Raw genomic sequence first — 21,521 nt, forward strand, 5'->3', positions numbered from 1 at the left:
CCGCGGCCGCACCCCAGTGCCCGGATGGAGCCGCGCCGCCCAGCCCCGCTGGAGCCGCTTCCTGCCGCGGCGCGGGGTCTCCCACGGCCCCTCCGCCGGCCCAGGTGCGGAGCCGCAGGGCGGGGCGCGGCCCCTCCGCGGCCGGGGCGGTGCCAGCGCCAGCGGCGGGCGGCTGCCCCGGATCCAGTCGGTGCCGCCGCTTCCTGCCCCCGCCCCGCCTCACCATAGAGATGACAGGCGCGGCGCGGGCCGCGGGGCCTGCCGGGAAGGGAGCGGCGTGCCTCGGCCTCGCACTCGCCCGGCCGGCGGCGGCGCCCAGCCTGGGGGAGCGCGCCCGCCGCCGCCATGTCGGGAGGGAGCAGCGCCGGCGAGTGGTGCCTCATGGAGAGCGACCCGGGCGTCTTCACGGAGCTCATCAAGGGCTTCGGTGAGGGAGAAGCGGGAGCGGGGCCGAGCGCTGGGGGAACGCTGGGGCTCCGAGGCCGCGGTCCCGCCGGGCGCCGCGGCTCTTCCCGCGCGAGCGCAAGAGCGGCTTGCCCGCCGCGTCCAGCAGGGCGCCGCCCGGGTCCCTGGAGGCGCGGGGACCCGGCAGGCTGAGCCCGGCCGGGCAGGGAAGGGGACCTGGGGCCCGGCGGAGGACAGGCGCGGGCCGAGGTCCGGTGCGCCCTGGCGGAGTGAGCGCTGCCGCGGGGGTGCGGGAGCGGCGCGGAACGGGCTCCCGCAGAAGCGGGCGGTGTGGCGGCCAAGGGACGCGAGCGGGCACGAACGTGTCATTAGTTTCCTCTGCGCGGCTACCCCGGGCTGGGGCCGCGCTCGCCGCGCCTGGCGCTTCTTGCTCCGCCGCCGGCAGCGGTCCCCCTCTGGCTGAGGGGAGCCGTGGGCTAGGCCGCGGCCCAGCGCAGCGCTTCCCTGTTTCAGGGCGGCGGGGCCCGACCTGCCGCCCAGGGCACGTGTAGGCGCCTGCCGGCGCGGCCGGGCAGCGGGGGGGCGGGCGGGGGAAGGCCCGTTCGCAGCGGCCTGGGGTGCGTTTGGGCCGTGCGCGGTCTGCCCGGGACACGGAGGCGGGGGCGGTGTTACGGGAAGGGCCTGGGGCCCAGCCGAGGGGCTGCTTTGGCTTTCAGGCTGTTAAGTTTTCTGTTGAACTGCATTTAATGTTTTTGGCAATACTGTGACTATGGGGTTGTAACAACAGATAAGTCTACCCAGGGTTTTAGCTAAAGAAGCAAAATTATTTTATGCTAGGTTATATTGATTTATAACTTTTGTCGCGTCTTTTCCTCACAAGTGAAGTCCAGTCTTGCTTCTCCTTTCACGTTTTTATTTAACTAATAGATTAATCTTCCAAATACTAAGTATTTGAACTTTTTGGGCTCCACCTTAGGCAAATGTCTTTATTGACCGTATTGCTTTCAGTATTTCCGGTCCATTACCGTGGGTCTTTCTCTGGAGACAGGTGTTTTAAATTCTGCTTTAGTCTACCTGACAGTGTCTTTAAAATCGTTATTATTTTCAATTGAGCAGGGGACATAAGGTGACTAAAGATATGTTAATCTTGTCTGTTTATTTTTTAAACGCAGCTGTGTTGTAAAGACATCACCATACACAGGGGAAATTCTTGAAGTAATTTCTCTTGATCTCTCTTGTTTGTTTGTTGTTTTTTTTTTTTTAATGAACGTGTTTTAAAGCCTGTCAATATACTTTTCCATAACTTGGACATACAGGTTGTAATTGTTACCATAGTTCTTTCACGTGTCTGTCCCTTTAAAATGGGAGAGGTGAAGAAACCTGTATCTCTTGTTTCAGGTTGTAGAGGAGCACAAGTGGAAGAAATATGGAGTTTGGAACCAGAGAACTTTGAAAAATTGAAGTAAGGCACTTTTCTAATCTGCATGATTCTTATTTACATTTGTCTGAACTGATGAAAGAATGCCTGCTGAACTCAGGTGGGTTTTTGATGGCATTTCTTTGGGGTTTGTTTTCCTTTTTTCTTCAGAAGTTCATTAGGATTTTGACTTAATATCTGGCAATTAAATTACTTTTTATTAATGCCTTGGTACTTAATCTAGCTTTTCTGATTTGGAAAGAGATGCTAATAGCTGGAATGTGAAAACAGATTTCTAATGATTTTCTCATTGGCTTGTATTATATATATCCTTTGACAAACTTCTGTTCCTTGTTTTACCTCCCTTTTTCCTCACATAATATATTGCATCTGTTGCCTTAAGTTAATTTACTGTACTTACATACTTTTGTAACTTGTTTTTCCTGCAGAATCACTTCTATATGTATGTGAAGGCAAATAGTCTTGTTATAACTGACAGTGGCTGATATCATATGGAACAGTTCTGCCCTCATTAGGCAATATTAATTCTTTCACCATTTTGTTCATGATGTCTTAAGGGTTATCCATGTTTGCATACAAGATATTAAGAGGAAAATGTCATCTAACCCAGACCATACTCTATTCCTGTGTGGGTATCCTATGCTTGTATAAGTAATCTTTCAGAAGATGTAGCAATTAGTACAGAAAATGTAGTTTTAGAGTTTTTGTCTGACTGAAGATATTTGGCAAGTGACACCTAAATGGCAGAAATGTTACTTGAGAAATGGTTTGTTTGGTGCCTGCATTGTGTGCTTCCTATGACACTTCATCAGAACATTATCTGGTTTGTTCTTAAAGTAACAGCTTTGCTTGCTTGTACTGTCAGATGTGTATCTTTCTAGACTTGAGTGATGGCCAGCTTGCTTTTTTCAGTCCCACACACATGTATAGTGTTTTAACTTAAACACTGTTAAAGAATATAATAACACGTAGCATTTTTTTAATTCCCCCAGTGGATCCACTGTTTAAAAAGGCATCTCAGACTTCTGGTCAGAGCTTAGGAAAAGTTTCTTAAGCAGTACAGTAGTATGTTTACCTTTTGTAGGTAAGACTTTTGTGGCATCTTTGCGGTGATGACCTTAAATTCAGGTTGATATGATGAACAAGTTTTTGCTTTTTGGTTTATGTGCATACTAAATACAGTGCAACATGCAGTAAAGGCTGTTTACTATGCGAGACATGCAGTCTGAAAAACTAGACACAGTTTTAGTAGAAAAGAAAACTGGATTTCTTTTATCAGAGGGATAACTCAAAGCGTGAAGTTTCACAAGAGTGTCTCTTGTCATCTACGCCTAAAAGGATTACCAAAACTTTAGTTTCAGCTCTTGTATATGATTAATAAATGTTTTGATAGCTTTTTATCACTAACAAAGTCACATGAGTGTTGTGCAACTGTCATAGTTACAGGAACCAGGAAAACTGATCCTGATTCACAAAAATTACTGACTGCATGCTAATTCAAATTGGGATTGTTTAGCATATACAGAAGGAAGGCTTAAGTATGTTCTGCCTAAATAAAAAGCCACATCTGAAAATCTCAGTGAAAATTCCCTATGTTTAGAAAGAAATAATTAACAGAATTACTGTACCAGCATGCAGCTAAATTGTAGTAGAGATTTCTGGCTTTGATATTCTTCATCAGTACGGGTGATTTTTTTTTTTTTTTTTTTTTTCCCCTATCAATTTTATTTTTTAGGCCAGTACATGGGCTGATTTTCCTCTTCAAGTGGCAGCCTGGAGAGGAACCAGCAGGTTCTGTTGTTCAGGATTCCAGACTGGATACAATATTTTTTGCTAAACAGGTACAGCAAGTTCAGTATTTTCCTTAGATAAAAATGTCTAATACTGGAAAATAAACTATCGTTTTGTACACTAAAATTAACGTTTTACAAGGTGAAATAACTTTTAACAGTTTATGTGACTGTAGGAACTGTGTGTTAAAAGATGATTAACATAGCAAATCAGATTGAGCTGTCAAGTCAGACAAAAATAATATCAGGTATGGAAGAGTAAAGCTCTTAAATCAGCCCTCTTCTATAAAAGTAAGTAACTCTTCTGTGCAATAAAGAATTACTTGGTAAATGGTCTCAGCAGAATGAGAAAAATATCTTTTTGAAACCACTTTCAACAAATTCTAGGAAGAAATGTTTATTTTGGTCCAGTTTTTATTTCTCGTGTTTCTCAAATACTGTGCAGCCAGGACAGTATAACTCTAGGAGAATATTTTCCTTCAGGAGTTTGCAGACCATTTTGGCATGGAAGTTTTAAGTATTTAAATCAGAGAGGAGATTTTAAATTAGAAATTACAGGAAAAATTGGTTTTGCTAATGTAATCCATTGTGCTCTATTAAATACTACGTCGTACTGAAATTTTGTGTTAGCTTTGACAGGCTGTGGGGCATGTTGTTTGCAGGCAAGAAAAGCAAGAGAAAGTAACCAGAATGAAAGCAGGAGTATTTAATAAATGTTTTTAGCTCTTTTTCAAGACCTGCTTCTCAAACAATGATAAATGTAACAGTGCAAAGAAGAAGTGTAACTCTGCATGTGTTAATTACAAAGCATTCATATCAAAGGGCAGATGATTAGGCTTTTTATGAAGACTAACAGACAGGTTGTTGGTTTGGAGTTTTTTTCCTCTATGGTTTGTTTTTTTTGTTGTTTTCATGGGGTTTTTTTTCCACAGATGCAGAAGTGTTTTGTATATAAAAGTCTCCACACACTTCCAGCAAAAAGTATAGAAATATGGAAACCAATGGAAATGTTCGGTGTGTCTAGCTCTCCTAGCCTCTTTGTACATGTGCTTCTGTTGTGCAGATAATTACCTTTAAATGGTTTCTTTTATAATCACCCCACTGTATCATGCTATTGTGGATTACTTTATTCCTTGGTCTTTTTTAATACTTTTATTCATTCTTCCCCTGCTGCAGCCCTTGAGTCCCGATAAGCAGCGTCCACCATTCTTATGATACAATGATCAGCAGTAGTTTGCCAAGTGTTTTATAGGTAGATAGACACTGGTTTAGATTGTGATTTCTACCTAATCAAACATACTGTTAGTGATCACTAGGCTGTGGCTACAGAATAATCTTGATGAAAGAACCTCAGGGAAAATCCTTGATATACTATCAAGGGGTAGTTACATGGTAGGAGTAAATTACTCTTAAGATCTTTTTAAGATGAAGGCAGATTTATCCTCATTGAAGGGGTTTCATCTTTCTTGTTTCCTTTGAGTAGATGAGGTTCTCCCAGAATTTCTGTTCTTGTGGGTGCTGAAAAGTTTCAAAGCATTTGTCTGCTTGCTCCACTTCGGCCCTTTTTTCTTCTCTACTCTCCACTTCCCTTTTTGAAGCATGACATTGTGTTTAAAAGAAGTAGTTAAGAGGAGCTTTGTTGAGCTTTAAGTTAGGATTGCAGAACATACACCAGAAAATTTGGATGTTAGACTTGCGAACAAAACCATAACATTAAAGGGTAACAATGAAAAGTCTTTATTTTGTAGCTTGCTTTGAAGTATTCATATTTCATTGTTTTCTTAAGCCTGAAACCTCTTTGTGGAGATGTAGGAACTTTCTGATCTTCCTCCTCCTTCACCTGCTGCCTTTAAGGAGGGTGTGCTGGAGTCACTCTAAGAATTAATTCATTTCGGCATGGAAAGCCATTTCTAGACATGTTTGCTATTTTAAAATAGTACTACCTGGTTATGCCACTTGATGGATTGGGATATATGTTTCAAAAGTAACTTGTGAAGAGTTTAAAATTAGAATATCTTTTTCGTGTTTTAATATTTGTTAGTCAAGTGCAGTGGCTTAGCAAAATCAAAATGTGTCTACAAGACACATATATGCTTGTCTTTCATGTCAGTTCTGTTTTGTCTGGACAGGTATTGACCTGAACAACTAGTGAAATAGTCACAAAGAAATTGAAATTAAAAGTCAACAGATAAATGAAAGAAACTGGTTGTGCTATTTGGGGGGGATTTGTAATGCCCCTTTAGCTCCAGTGAATTTCACACTGGAGGAAGTTAACCTTAGTTAGAGATCTGACTTGACAAGCTGTGTTTTGAGGACTGATAGCATTTTCTCAAGCAAATGGCTGATCTGATGATTTGCTGGTGATGAGAGCAGGATGTCTTGGTCCTCCCAACCTGTCTCTTCTCGACTTCCTGGTTCTGTTCCTCTCTTGCAATGGCTTGGCTGCTCATTGAACTTCCAAGAGCCAGTGCAGCTCACGGGCCAGCAGTTTTCTGTAGATTCTCTGCATATTTTCTGGGCTGGTCTCCTACCACGTTATGAGATGTGTTTGTTCAGTGAGTCTGTACAGGCTAAAGCTGGTAAAAGGTAAGTGAGAGAGAACAGGAGTTTCGCTGTTACAGTGCTGAGGTTATTACACTTCTTGAAACTGGAGTCTGAATCCTTCTGAGTCACCCTGGAGCACAAGGGAAGCCAAGCATTAATACTAAATATTTCTGTTGTAAAATAGCGGCTCTTCCCAGCTATCAAGCAGCTAGGCTTATGTGCCTTTTCTTATTTTCTCTATGCATGTTTTAAGTCAATTTTATGGTGGCTTTGAGGATGGGGTTTTGTTACCTTTCAAGACTAAAGGGATGAGTAAAATAACCATATGTTCATTTGTAGGCTGGAACCCCAGAACAAATAGATTTGTTTTCTGGGTTGGCAAAATTTTTATGACATTTAAGGTTATTGGTCTGTTGCTCTGTACCTTCAAAACTGACATGACACTAGAGCCCTAAAAATCTCAAGAAGTCTTTGGCTGTCTTTCCAATACATTTTCTTCTTTTAGACATTACCATCTAAAGAGATCTGGTACAATCTGTTCTGCTGCAGAGAAGTTTTTAAGTGTCATTCTGAATCCTGTATGAGCAAGACAAAGTAACTTAGTATGTAACAACTTAGTATGGGAAAGAAATGATGCTATTACAGCACAGCTTCATTTCTGTTCAATTCTAATTAAATGTTTCATCTTAAAAATTGTTTCATTGTGGAGGGGAACTTTAGTTAGATGCAAAAGGCTACAGCTGTCAAACTGTCTAGCAAAACATCTTTAAAATTACATTAGGAAACAGAAGTTTGATAAGAAGCTTGTGCATGCTTGCATTTTACTCATACCCACTTTCATAGTGATGTTGTAGTTGAATTCCAAATGCCGACTAGATCTTGTTCAAAGTCAAGTCACAAGTATGTTGGGGGGGTTGAATTTTAAAGTCTAATATGCATGCATATTAAAGGATTCTTTTTTAATGGTCACTTTTATGTGCACTCATGTTAAATTTGGCCTCCCTGTTATGCCTAGGTATGATTTGGTCCTCTATTTGAGGCCACAGAACTCTGGATGATCTTACATACCCTTTGAGCTAAGATACCTAGGCACAATGAGGTGAGTTAAGGATACAATTTCAGCCTTAACTCTGAATTTCCTGATTTCTGTGTTGCTTAAGTAGGCCCTTACTGCTGTTTTTACAGACAGTGGCTACATGATTGTACCACTCAATGTATTCAGCTATCTTCAGCACTGTTTTGAATAGCTGTGTTCTGTGCTGATCACAGCAGAAGTGGAAGTGTCTCTTGACAAAAAAAAATGCCATTGTCGCAGACTTATGTATGAAAATTTTTTTAGTGTAATAAAATCTTCAGGTTTTGTTACTGAAGTATTGGTATCATGCCTTTGTTTTGTGCGATGTATTTATGCTGCATTTTGATGATAGAACATTACAACTGTGATGATAAAACATTAACTTAATTGGAAATAATTACCTTCCAAAGGGAGAATCTTCTAAATTATACTGTTAATTACAAATCATTGGTCTTCAGTTACCTTTGTGAAACTAATGCAAGCATATCATATGTATTTTTTTAACATTTCCAATACTTCAGTTGACTTCAAACTCAAAATTTTTGACATTTTCAGGTTTGGTAACATATAGATAGATCAGATATCCATGTTAAAGCTTAAGTTGGGAAAACAGATAAGTTACAAGAAATAAAATGAACTTGCAACACATCTAATCAAAGTCAGAAAGATTTTCAGTAATTGATTATAACTGTAGGAAGATTCTAGCTTTTTTCCAAATGAATAAAAATAAATCAATAGGGTTTTTAAACAAAAATGAGTTTTGGAACTTTGTCCCAGTGCTGAATTTTTCACCTTGAGCTTCATAAAGCCAACTGTTTTGTAACATTTGGATACTTAGTAAGTGAACCCCAGAGATTTGCTGGTTATACTACTAATTGCAGCACAGGATTGTCCACGACTTTTTGAAATACAAAATATATAATCCGTCAGATAGGGGATGCATGTCAAGAATTTAAAGGGCTTCAGACTTAAGTTGATCCAGAAACTCAATTTGGATCCTTAGGGAAAGGTGCATGCTTATAAAGTTACACATTTAATTGAAGTGTGCCAGAGTAGTCTATTCAAGTGGCTCCTTGGTTTGCTTTAAGCTGTGCTTCATTTGGTGATATGACAGTCTTCTCAGGTTTTTTTTGAGATCATCTCACTAATGTGCATGTATATGTGTCTACATATTATTATTTCAAATATTATTAAATACATCTTGTAGCTTTACTAGCAAAATCTTTCAAATACAGGTATCTGCTTTAAGTTGGAGTCCTGAATATTGATAAATCAAATATCTCATCAGGACTTCCTGGACAGAAATATACAGGCAAATGTTGGGATTTCTGGACAAATACAGAAAATCCTTTTAAGTTTCATCAAGTAAACCCAAAAATCTTTCTGGGACAACCTGCATATGTTGTCGTGCTGTCTAAATGCAAAAAATGTTTTCTGTCAACGCTGAGACACCTTAAGTAAGAGTTATGTTGGGAATTAGGGCAGATGGGAAATTAGGGGAATTTCACTCTTGAAGGACTTACTAGCTTGTGTGTATAGCAGTGCTGGACTGGCTGTGTGCATTGATAGGATGCTGTATCCATCTGAAAAAACCTTGCACTCATCTACATTTGGTACTGCAGTCACCTCCGCCTCACTCTGAGCTCTTCACCCTGCCCATGAACTAACTACCACTAGCTAGGTACCTCCTTCTTTCATCTTGGTAGCGCTCTCATGCCATCTAGATCCAGGAACACACTATTGTTTTATGCCTGTCACCTGCGCTTGCTTCTTTTCCTCTTCTACAAGACTTTTCCTTACCTCCTGCCTCTCACTTTCTGAAGGGTATTTCCATTTCAGTAGTTGAGGGCCACTGGTCTAAGATCTGCATCTGTTGCATATTGTTTTCGAGCAGTAAGACAAGATTGTTTAGCTTGGTCATTATATACTTAAACAGACTCAGACTATAGTTGGAATACAAAAACATATTTATGCTGAAAGGCAAATATTTGATGAGACCACAAATTCTCTGCCAAGTTTTAATTTTTCCTCCTACTTCTGCTGTTGTTTAAAGCTCCTGTATCCAGCTGGTCCAACACAGTTTCTGTGTTGACCTTGCTTCTAGGCACAAAATTTCTCTTAATTTCCCTTCCCTTTTTTGGAAGCCATTATTGAGTTAGCAGTCTGTCAGAGTAACTGATTGTTCCATCTTGATTTTTCAGTAAAAGGAGTTACCACTTAGTGCTGTCTATCCCTATAATGTCCTGTACTAGTTATCATTTAACAAGTGCAGTTTGTTGTAGTGACCTTCCCTTCATTAGAATAGCACTGTTCTCCACACAGGTGTCTCTTCCTTTTTTTCTCCTTTCCCTATCAGCTTAATTGCAGTGTTTGTAACGGCTGCTTCAGGTTAGCCCACTCTAATCCATTTAGGATCTTCCTGCTTTCATCCTAGTACTCCTTTTACAACTGTCTCTGATTCCATTCTCTAGTCGTATCTCAGAGAATCTTTAATTCTTTGTTCCTTTTTCTATGTTATGTCGTATCTCAGAGAATCTTTAATTCTTTGTTCCTTTTTCTATGTTATGTCATTCTAGTAGTCTGTGGTTTCTAGTTTTTCTGCTGCTGTTCATTATTTCACTGCCCTTGATGGATTTTCCTTCTGTGTCCTTTATTTTGTAAATGCATGAACTCTAGCTTTTAGTTTGTGTGCCAGGAGTTTGTTTGAGTTCCAGTTGCCATAATCTGTTCTATTTCTGTAGTTGACTCTCTTAGTTACCATTTAAGTCAACTAGATTGTATTTGGTTAAAATAAGAGGTGCTTTATTATTTCTTTATCATCTGCACTATACAGACATAATCTGAACTGAGAACACCCTGAAGTCTAGAAAGCAAATATATCATGTGGTTTATGGTATTAACATAGTTAGTTTTCCTTTGTTAGGGACTAGCTTTGATCATAAAACAGGTTGCTTCTTTTTTTTTTTGTCTTTTTCTTTCTCTTTTCTTGTTGGAAGTGGTTTCACATTCACAGCCCTGAACTCATTTTCTTTTTTTTTAATACAAAATCAACAGCCTCTCTCCCAGTCCAAAGGTTTAAGTAGCATTTACAGTTGCAAAATAGTCTCATAGTCTGAAGATAAATTATTTTTTCTATAGCTCACTGAGGAAAAAAACCCTGCTAATATGAAGTCTTTCTTGTATTACGGCCTTATACCATTTGATTACTGTGCTTTTAATTAAATCTCAGATTATATTTAATAATCATTGTAGTCTCTCTTTAAATACGATATTTTAGTTTGGGTATTACTAAGCAACATTAAAGACATGGCTGTAAGATGAAGGGGTTTGTTTATATTTTATAAAAATGGAATATTTAATACTTAAGTGTAAGCAACAGTGGCACACAAACTACTAACTTAAATGTTAGGTTGAGAAGGATAGGTGTATTGTGAATTAAGAAACAAGTGAAAAATCTGAGAATGACTTATTATGCAAAAAAACATCTTTTAAAAAAATCTTTACATCTTGAAACACCTCTAAATTCTGTTAGTTTCTCTCTAGGATATTTGGAATTTTTTGTCCAGTGCAACCTTTTTATAAAAACTCTAGATTCTACAATGTGCTCTAGTGTCCTAACTAATGTGGTTTTGAGCTCCTACTCCTGGAAGAAATTCTGATTAGTGCAAGGACGTTCTCTTTGGGAGAGTTGAGGTTTTTTTGAAACCATAGATATAATAATGTAATTTGGGCAGCTTGCTTTGAATAGTACTTTTTTGTTTTTCCACTGAGGTCAGGAGGTTCCTGTATTTCCTATGTCCTTTATTAATCACTTTAGGGAGGTGGTGAGGCAGTAGAATGACAGTTTCTAAGTAGAGGTATGAGATCTCTGGTTTTATCAAAGAATTGTATATGACATCCATCCAGTGTTCATCTCCTACACCAGAAAGGTTTTTCTGTGGCTACTCAGACTAGATTTGCTGCTTGTTTTAGGGAAGATCTAAGGTGAATCAGCATAGAAAGTGTGTGTAATGAAAAATGTTGCCCATCTTAAATTAAATTTTTATCACCAGTACTGAACAAATTCTCAACACTTTTTTCCTAGGTAATTAATAATGCTTGTGCTACTCAAGCCATAGTAAGTGTGCTATTAAATTGTGCTCATCAAGATATCCATCTAGGAGAGACTTTGTCAGAATTTAAAGAGTTTTCACAAAGTTTTGATGCTGCGGTAAGTGCCTACTCTTTTCTTTAAGTATTATAGTGTTATATCTATGTTCTCTTACAATTTAATTTTGTTACTTACTTGCAGATGAAAGGTTTGGCACTAAGCAACTCAGAAGTCATTCGGCAAGTTCACAACAGTTTTGCCAGGTAACACATGTTTTAAATCTAGGCAAAATTTGAGCTAATTATTTTTAATCTCAGATTATTATTCGTTTTAATTTTCTTTGTAGACAACAGATGTTTGAATTTGATGCAAAGTCTTCAGCCAAAGAAGAAGATGCATTTCACTTTGTAAGCTATGTGCCTGTTAATGGACGGCTATATGAACTAGATGGCTTAAGGGAAGGACCAATTGATTTAGGTAATAGTTTATATTTTTTCTGAACATCCTTTACTTTATCCATAGCTTATTGCAACAATTGTTGTATGTCACAGGATCAAACCAGTTATTTATTAAAATAAAGCATATATTTAAAGTTTTCTAAATGTACTATTCAGGCTCATACTTCTTTTCAGTCATTTATATTGTTTTATTGTTCTGAAAATGCAGTTTTCTTCCTGTTTCTTTCATGTTGCTGATTATCTCTCCTGTCATTCAGTAATCAAATGAACAGGCCATGCAATCCAGTGGGCTTCTAATACCTTATTAGTTTTGTTGCAAGGGAGAAGTTTACATAACCCACTTGTGGATATTTGCTTTCCTTACTTGAGGAAATATGTTACTGTCTGAGCTGTCTCTGACAAAACCTGGTAAAACTATGTAATGTTTATGGCTTTCCTTACTGATAATGTGCAATTGCATTTGCTAATGTTTTTTCCTCATGTCGTCTTTTTTTGTGGTATTGTCACCTAAGACAATTCTTATGTCATTCTTTCAAAGCTTTTTTTGTTTTCCAGGTTGGTTATAAATATCCATTTATTTTATCGTTTGTTTCTTCTCTGGAAGCATGTATACAGCTGACTCCATACATTTTTATACATGGTGTGGCTGGTGTTTACACAATGCCCTCTTTCTTCTTAGAGAGCAAATATTTTCCCAATGGTTTAAAAAAGAATAGCTAATTCTAGCACAGTTTTACTCTCTGTAAGACTTGTTCCTGTTTTGTGTCTTGTAATCTTTCTTAAGTTGTGGTGTGTGTGCCATCTTGTGTATCGAAAAGCTCTACAGTGCCTATCATGCGTCTTTCTTTTGAGTGATACAGTCTCAGTATGTTCCATTTCCAGAGTGTTTTCACAATTTTCTTCAGTTGTGTTTATTTTTAGGCTGAATAATGGCTTGCTGCTAAATCTCCTCTTTAGTCTGGCTAGAGAGACTATACAGTCTGCAGACCTACCAGTAACATAACATTTATGTTCACAAGATCATTCATAGCTTTAAGGTCTTGAAATTGTTAAAGTGGCATTATTAATTTACAAAACCACCTTTAGTTATTTTCTCACTTATCTTAAAATGATGTTATCATATATCCTTCTATATTTTTTCAGTGTCTGACTTTTTAACATTGTATTGCATTTACATAGTATTATGTCTTTATTTTGTCTAAATGGAACAGCTGTACCTATACATATTTTCTTTTGCTGTTTACTTTTATGTTGTCATGCCAGCTGATTTGTCATAAAAATTTTACATACCACTTCCTCCCCCCATTTTTTCTTGTTATCAACAAAATAAACATGAGATGCTTATTCCCTTAAAATTTAGTTTTGCTACATTGACTTGGCCAGTACGTTATCTAAATATTATTTTTAAATGTCTTTTAACCTCTTAAAAAAAAAAAAATCACATGAGTAATTTGAGACTGCAGTTGTCAAGGAAGACCTTGTAACATACTCTGAAGTTGCTGCATAAGCCTGAATTAAAGTCAGGATTTTGCAATAAATTTTGCAAAGATTTAATTTTTAAATTTTTTTTTTCTAGGTGCATGCAATCAAGATGATTGGATAAGTGCTGTACGGCCAGTCATAGAGAAACGTATACAAAAGTAAATGGTTATGATACTTTTAAAATATAATACTTTATGTTTAAAAGTTCCTTATTTTTAATTTCCTTCAATTAAAGGCTTTCAACTGAATTTCTAAGGAATGACGCTTATGCATCATTTTTATGTGCATATCACTGTGTGACTTCAGAGCCTATTGCCCAACATGAGCCAAATGTGATGATAGATAAGTCTCAAATACGCTGTGTTCCTGTATGATTAATCAAAGTAGGTATCTGTGTAGTGGAGAACCTACTAGTACTCTGAAAAAGGAAGAGCAAGATTATTAACTCTGTTACATCTGTCAGTCTTTGCGAGTGAAAACCTAAGAGTGCCATTACCATGGATGAAGTTTGCGTGTGCACTTGTAATTAAAAATACTAGACGATAGTTATATTCATACAGATGTATTTATAGAGAACAAGTTTTCCTTAGGTGTGTGGCTTGTTTTAGAAATCTAAGCAAGAAAGACATACTATAGAGGTTTTCTTACTCTCAGTTCTGACCCCAAACTGTAGCCCCAAATGTTGATTTTATGTCATCTTAAATAATTTTCAAAGGCTTTTATTTAAAGACTTTTTTTTTTTACAAGAAAAACATTACTACCAAATCACATCTGGAGAATTTAAGCTGTGAAAGGCCAGCTAGGTTAATTATTGAATGTACTTTTCACATTGTATGAAGAACATTTTATAATAAGTAATAGTAATGGGAAAGTAAAAATTTGTGTGCAGCAGTCTTGTGCAAGTCAACTAAATCATGTTGTATTTAATTTTTTGGGCAGTTTCAATACTTATTTTTTATGACCACAGATGGGAATATTAAACTCTTGGGAGAGGAGGTTATTAGGAGTTGCATATTGGATAGTGTTCATCTGAGGTCTGATGTTATTTTGTGGCAAGATTCGATCTGTAGCACAACTTAATCTAGATGGATCTATGAAATTTTTTTTTTTCCACAAAGTGCATTGCCTTATAATGAAATCCTGAAGGAGGTTTTTGAGTTATGTTAATGATTAATTTTGAAAGTGGGTTTTCTTGTTGTGTGATTTTGTTGTTGTTGTTTTTTCCTCATTTAGATACAGTGAAGGTGAAATAAGGTTTAACTTGATGGCTATTGTATCTGACAGAAAGATGATATACGAGCAGAGGATTGCAGAATTACAGCAGCAACTTGCAGAGGTAGGCCATGATGTTTAGGTTATTGAAGTAGTTCTCTGATAATAGTTCTGTGTCTTTGCTTTATTATTCACCTCCTTTTCTTCTCTTCTCCAAATGGAGTATTACTGAAAAAAAGCAGATTACTACATATCTGTGCAGCACAGTGTAGTGCTGTGTGAATGTACTGATGCAGCTCTGTCTAGTTCTGAGTGAGCTAATTTGAGTACTTGGTACAGGATGACCGTGTCATTGTGGCTCTCTTTCTTGACTAATTTGCTGTGGGAGTAGAATTATTCCTTTCCTAATACCTGAGCTAATCTGTTTTATAATTAACTGCGTAAATTCCCTGGGTGTTCCTATAACTGTAAGCAAAACTGAATCTTTCAGTGATTCATTCAGACTCATTTTAATTTTTAAAAAAGCAGTAACATCATCCATTAAACTTTTTCTGTTTTGTGGAAGGAGGAGCCTATGGATACAGATCAAAGTAATATGTTAAGTTCTATACAATCAGAAGTTGCAAAATACCAGATGTTAATTGAAGAAGAGAACCAAAAATTAAAAAGATACAAGGTATGTAGTTTTCTGATTAAACTATTGGAAAATTTGTAAGAAAAAAGTAGTGTTTATATCTATGGAAGACTTGTTGCAGTTAATCTGGAGGAATTGGGTGGGTACTGACACTGACTTGCTGTGTTATGTAAAGTCATGTTGCATTCCTAAATTTACAGGTTAATTACCAGTTTGCTTCTTTTCAGCATAAGGCTTACAAGCCAGTTTGTATAGTGGTCTCTGTAGCTCCCTCTCTTTTGCCACTTCTTTTTATCTTTCGCACTTGAAAATCTTTTTTAAGCACAGTCAGTTCTAGAACTCCTACAAAGAAGCGGCTCTATGTGGCCCAGAAGACTGATCAGTCTTTTCTTGCTGGAGTTGCTAATTATGCTACTATATGGAACAGTGGCCTCTTACTAAGTAGGATTTTTTGTTTTGTTTTTACTAGAAGGACTTTGATGTGTTAGTCATAACTTTTTTCTGCAGAGCATTTGTTTAAGCTCTTCCAGCTCTCATTGTCAGTAATGAAGAATGTTGATGCAACAGTTGATGATAATGAAGGCCTATTGGGAGATTCTGTGAACTCTGTGTATAGATTCATTCTGTGTTTGCACATCCGTCTCCTAATGTGACACATAGGTACTTGCATAGCTTTTAGTCAAGAAACTCTCCTAGGGTACTTGAATTGTTCTTTTGTTGTGGTTCACCTGCTGTCTTTTCCTCTGTGGGAAGCATTGAAGACGCACTTGGCAGGTTCTGCATTTTCCTAAATAAGTACTTTGTGTGTGCACTGAAAGCATATCATTCTTTGAAAGGACATGTACTAATGAAAACGAGGTATGGGCAAGTTTCTTTGAGAATCACCACTTGCCATTTTTTTGATAATTCCCTAATACTTTTAAAGGAATGTTTTGAGACAGGAAAAAAAGCTGGGTAACCAAATTATTACTTTTTTAATCCCTTAACCTATTTTGGGGGCAGGTATAAAAAGTGGCTAGATTAAAATAAGTTTTAAATTAGAAGTTCTGTATATCAAAGGATAAAGAAATGTTTTCACTAGATTTTTGTGTGTTTTCACTAAAAATGGAGGAAGCTGTTTCGCTAGTTTCTGGAAGGTTCAGACCAAGAATTCAGTAATTCTGATGATAATTTCAAATATAGTGTGTGTGTAGTAAGTTGTAAAGTGCTACTGTTACCTGTCTCTAAAGCAGTGTCACTAAATTCTGTTCCACAACATGAAGATGTAATTCAAGAAACTATTAAAAAAAAAAACAAAACAAAAATACCCAACCAAACAAAACCAAAGCATGTGCTTTATGAAGCATCAGAGTAAGCAAACAAATTAAATTGGGGCACGAAAAACCTTGAAGTTCCAAATTGTATGTGGAAATATGGAAACTGCTTAAAAGTCACCATTTTTCACATTTTTTTATGTTAGGGTATCTACTTGGGTTCTGTGGAGGTCATTCCTCTCAGCTGAAAAAACAGTCTACCTTTCTGAAGGATTGAATCCTTGTAGAAGCAGCAAAAATGTTTAGAATAACAAAAAGTTATGCTTTTGCATTACAGAAATGTTTGTCTTCAGCCTAGGCTGAGGCCACAACTGCACAAGGGACTGTAAAAATACGTATGTTGAACTGCAATTTAAGTTTGGGGTGGGGGGGGGGTGGGGGTGAATGGTTTAGATATCAGTGTTATAGCAGTGGCTTATAACTTACTTAATCATTGAGGGGTTTTCAGCTAGTATGACAAAAGACCATGAGATTTTGTGCGTCATGCTGGATGAATTTACTGCTTATACTTTCTCACCATGTGCTCAGAATTTTATAGCTTTGACTATTTTTAGCTGGCTGAAATTTTAAAAAAAGATTTCTAGCTCTTTGGTGGGGGGGGGGGGCTTGACAATGATGGGGATGGGAAAAATCCCTGTTTAGCCATATAATAATTCGGTTAACGTTTTAATTTCTTTTTAGATTGAAAATATTAGAAGAAAACATAACTACCTGCCTTTCATTATGGAATTATTAAAAACTCTAGCAGAGCACCAACAGTTAATACCATTAGTAGAAAAAGTGAGTATTTCCTAGCTGACTTTTAAGAAACAGTACATTACTATAATTCTTCATACCTTCTACTGAAAATTAAAAAGCAGTCAAATATCTGGGAAGCACAAATGGCGTGGGTTTATTTAAACCGCTACATTCAGATACATTGCTAGTTTACCTGATAGTCCCTTGAGGTTCTCAACAGGCACAATTCCAGTGGAGACTGGAGATTGTGGGACCAACCAACTTTGCACTATTGCAAAGACAAACCATATCTCTTATTTGATAGCCTAAACAAATTTTTCTAATAGTGATATGGGAAGAGACAATTCAACATCAGGTAAACTATCACATTACAGGGGCTGAGGGTAGGAGACACATGACTCGGGTTTTTCTAAACAGGACATCAAAAGTCCTAATAAAATTGTGATGTGTAGCTCCAATTAGTATGTGATAGAGTTCCCCATACTATCTTGATATCCCTTTTTTAACCGAAGATTATTTAAACGTATACATACACAGACATGTACATATAAAATTGTTCTGTTTTGCCAACCTGGAGTCTTGAATACTCAGATTTGTTGATTTATCTAGTTGCCAACACTAGGTGGCAAACTTTGCACAGAGGTTCTGGTAATTTAAGTAGCTTTAAATTTTTTTTCTGTTCTTAAACTGATTTACTGGCTCATTATTTTCCTCTTTTTAAGGTGTCTAGCTATTAACATTGATTTACTATTAAGGTTTGTTTGTTAAAGTCTGTCTGTCACCTTGGCAAGGTTATTAAACTGTATGGTTAGTGAAGTACTTGAATTGTAATAAGATCAGTGCTTGTTTGCATATCTACTCATGTGCCTTGGACAGTATCCCTAATTTTGAATTTGCGCTGAGAAAAAAATCTCATTTTAATGAAAAGAGAGCTAAATATTACTCAATGAGTACATTCTTTATCTGAATTTACTTAGGAAAGTATGTTTGCAAGTCAGTACTTTATAAGACAGTAACTTTTGGATTCAGTTTTTAATCTTTTTGTGACTTGTGAAGTTCTAATCCACTTTCATGTTAATAGGAGTTATTTATAATGCCAGCAAGCTTCTTTTACAAGTAAATTTCCACCCAAGTGGCTGTTAATAATTAATTCTAACCACTGAATTAGATCCAGTTCTGTTCAATATTAAGTGGTAACAGCCAGCAACCCAATTCAGAATTAACAAGGGTTTTGTCAGAAAAATGGCTAATATTGCATCTGATTTGTCACCTCTTCTTGCCTGTCTTTTCACTAAACTCATGAGGAAGAAAATGCTAGTTCCGTGTCAATTTGAACCATCTGTCAGTTAGTACAAGTTATGTGAGAATCTGTTCGCAAATATCTTGGTAGAAACTTAAGGTTTTTTTCCACTGCTCTTCTGAAAGGCCTTTTGTTGCTTCAGAGTTTAATTTATGACAATCGCTATATCTAAATCCAGTGTTTTCTTCTGACATAAAATGTTTTCATTAGGAAGAGTTATTTGTCTGTTAAATGAAATGAATATGGAAGTATGAAAAATGAAGGTTAAATTATGTTTTTAAAATAATGCTTTTTTTCCACCTCTTCTTTTCTCCTATGGAAGCTACCTAATCATAGAGTTTCTTTTATATTATAATTTTAAACCTATATGTCTTCTTAAGAGGTTTTATATATGGGCCTAGTTGAAATAGTAGTAGGATACTTCTGAAGAGCCTGAATTTACATTTAAAATGTCTCTTTCTACGGCATATTTTGTTGAATGTTCAAAAAAGTAATAAGTAGTCATTCCAAGCTCCAGAAAGGTCTTCGTCTTACCAGAGCTTAACATCATCTCCCTTTTGTTTTCTAGGCGAAGGAAAAACAGAATGCCAAGAAAGTTCAGGATGCCAAGTGAAGATGACGGCAAAATACATACTATTATGTGCTTCTGAAACTATTTTCATGACAACAAATAAAACTTTTCATAAACTTTAAATTTTGTCCAGCGCACGTTTGACAATTGTAACAGTTTGTCTTGTACTGTATGCACGGGTCTAATTTTCTTCCTTCCCCTGCATCTTGTGCATGTAGTACTGCTAAGTATGTTTAGGTTCTCTTTGTCAAATTCAATATTTAACAGTCTATCTGACTTCTGAGAGCTTGGGAAGTGGACCTAAAAATGTGCAAGGAAAATGTATTCATTTTGTCCCACTTGAAGATATAATGATACAAATGCCAGAATTTAAGTATAAGCATGAGCTTTCTTTGCTCATCCCTACTAACAGTTACAATATTATCCAGTTGTTCAGTGACATACCCTGTGTCTTTGTTTCTATGAAGTATGTGTCTAATTTTTTTACAAAATCGAAAAGTATGAATTTAGCTGTAGAAACATTTGCAAAGACCAATGTATAATCTCAGAAGATCTGCATTGCTTTAGTAGAAAAGATAATAAATATTCCCATTTTTATTTTGGCAAACTTTCTTCTGTGGTATTTTATTACTGGATAAGATGATGAGGATATATATTGAAGGTCATCAGCCTTGTGACTTAGAGTATATGCATTCTAAATTAGGGTTAGAAAGAAGGCATGCTGTTGTTTTGGGGAGTTAATATTCTTGGATAGAAGGTAGAACTGTTCTAGAATGTGTTACATTTAAGTCTTGAAACAATGCTTTAATTGACCTTGGGGGGTGCTTCAATATAAGAAAAAATGTGTATGGATTCTTGTTAACAACATTGTAATAGAAGATGCTTGACTGTCTTTGGTCTTCTGTGGACCAAAGGGAATATCGAGAATGGGGCTCACATGGTGTCTTACCTTCTTAGTGCTGCTTGTATGTGAACTATGAATAGACAAATTGTTTTGGTAAGGATAGTAACAGGCCATTGCAATAATATATAATATTTCAATTACTGAAACACTATTAGTGTATGGTATATATAACTTCGAGAAAACTTGCAGTTTCTCCCTAAACGGCTCAGACAAGAGATGGAAAGAAAACCAAGCAAAAGCACTTGGATTGTTTGGAAAACATGTAAAACCAGTAAAAGATGTTTCTTTTGCTTACTTTGTCTATAGGCATACTTCATTGAACTGTGAGGTCCTTTGGTCTTGCAGGCTTGTATAAGAATATACTATATTTAGAGAATTTTTTGAAACCCCAATATGAAACAAATTCTGTTATCTGTTGATGCTTCATATATATTGCATATCTATTGACAGGATAAAATTTTGGCTGAAGAAGTAAAACACACTGCGCTCTCCTGTTGCTGAAAGGATCCACTTGAGTCATTGCTCTGGCTAGAAGGGTAAGATCTCTTTTGGAAAAGAACATGAGATCCATGTTTGTGTTCTGTACAAAACTGATCAGATTGAGAACATAAACTCTGTGTGTGAGTTCCCTGAGTAATTAATTGCAGCAGTATTGTTTAGGGGAAGGGAAAGACTCTTCCTCTTTAAGAGGCATTTCTGATCTTAAAATTATACTCTAAACTCCATTTCAATCTGTTGAAAAGGTTTGTCTTTTTAAGTGGTAGCTTGATAATTCCTGCTGTACCCTGACATTCCTGGAGAATTTTGATACTTTCTACAAGAAAATTTTGGTGTTCCATAATAGATGTCAACTTAAATTATACTGAATTTAAGGAGTTGTTCCATTCTCCTATTTGCATGGTTGCGCAAGAGGAAAGGGAATTTTGCTGAAGCAGCAAATTATTTTTGCAATTTTTAACAAATTTTAATAGTATTTCTTTTTAGAAATTAGAATAACATATTGCAGGCAAACTTTCTGGATTTGTGGAATGAAAAAGAGGATGGATATAAAGATCAAACTTCAGTATTAGTCCAATGTGTGAGTGAAAAATTGGATTTTTAAAAGAAAGGTATTTAATGCAGAAGTAGAATCACTCAAAACTAGTGTACTTTGTTATATTCTAAGGTCTTTTTTTTTTCTGGTCAAAACCCATATGCTAATTTTTGACCATTTTCACCAAGTTTGTAAAACCTTTTTTTGTAACATGTATCTTGGTTTTAAAGGCAATTTATATGTATGTTGCCTACTTTTAGGACAGTGTCACATGAATGTAAAGCAGTATATGAAGTTCATGAATTACCAAATTAAAGGTGCTGAAAAAAAACAAAGTAGAGATTCAAGCTTTAATGCATTTTACAGTTTTAAGACACTGTATTTTGCTGTATATGGAATGGTGAAAGGTTTGTGTTCTGATTTATTTCAAGGGTTACTAATTTCTACTGGTATAAACATATGGTGTGACATAGCTCTCAGAACTGAAATTTGGGTATAATGAGAATAAACAGTAAGTTCAGTTTCTGTGAAGAA

At 37.0% G+C, this 21,521-nt stretch overlaps 1 protein-coding gene across 4 annotated transcripts; it reads left to right on the forward strand.

Moving 5' to 3' along the window:
- The first annotated feature begins 224 nt into the window (after window positions 1-224).
- UCHL5 (ubiquitin C-terminal hydrolase L5) lies at window positions 225-19,676 on the forward strand. 4 transcript variants are annotated; one of them, XM_074906772.1, is made up of 11 exons: window positions 225-427; window positions 1,804-1,867; window positions 3,579-3,684; window positions 11,337-11,462; window positions 11,544-11,605; window positions 11,689-11,819; window positions 13,377-13,440; window positions 14,516-14,618; window positions 15,063-15,170; window positions 17,123-17,221; window positions 19,048-19,676. In XM_074906772.1, the coding sequence occupies exons 1-11, from the start codon at window positions 346-348 to the stop codon at window positions 19,090-19,092; spliced, it is 990 nt and encodes a 329-aa protein (XP_074762873.1). In that variant the 5' UTR covers window positions 225-345; the 3' UTR covers window positions 19,093-19,676. The 4 variants fall into 4 exon arrangements, with proteins under 4 accessions (XP_074762873.1, XP_074762871.1, XP_074762875.1 ...); XM_074906770.1 differs by having other exon boundaries at window positions 15,060-15,170; window positions 19,048-19,675; XM_074906774.1 differs by lacking the exon at window positions 3,579-3,684 and having other exon boundaries at window positions 382-427; window positions 15,060-15,170; window positions 19,048-19,675.
- The last annotated feature ends 1,845 nt before the right edge of the window (window positions 19,677-21,521 follow it).

The sequence above is a fragment of the Athene noctua genome, chromosome 5 (assembly GCF_965140245.1).
Source record: "Athene noctua chromosome 5, bAthNoc1.hap1.1, whole genome shotgun sequence".
Lineage (NCBI taxonomy): Eukaryota > Metazoa > Chordata > Aves > Strigiformes > Strigidae > Athene > Athene noctua.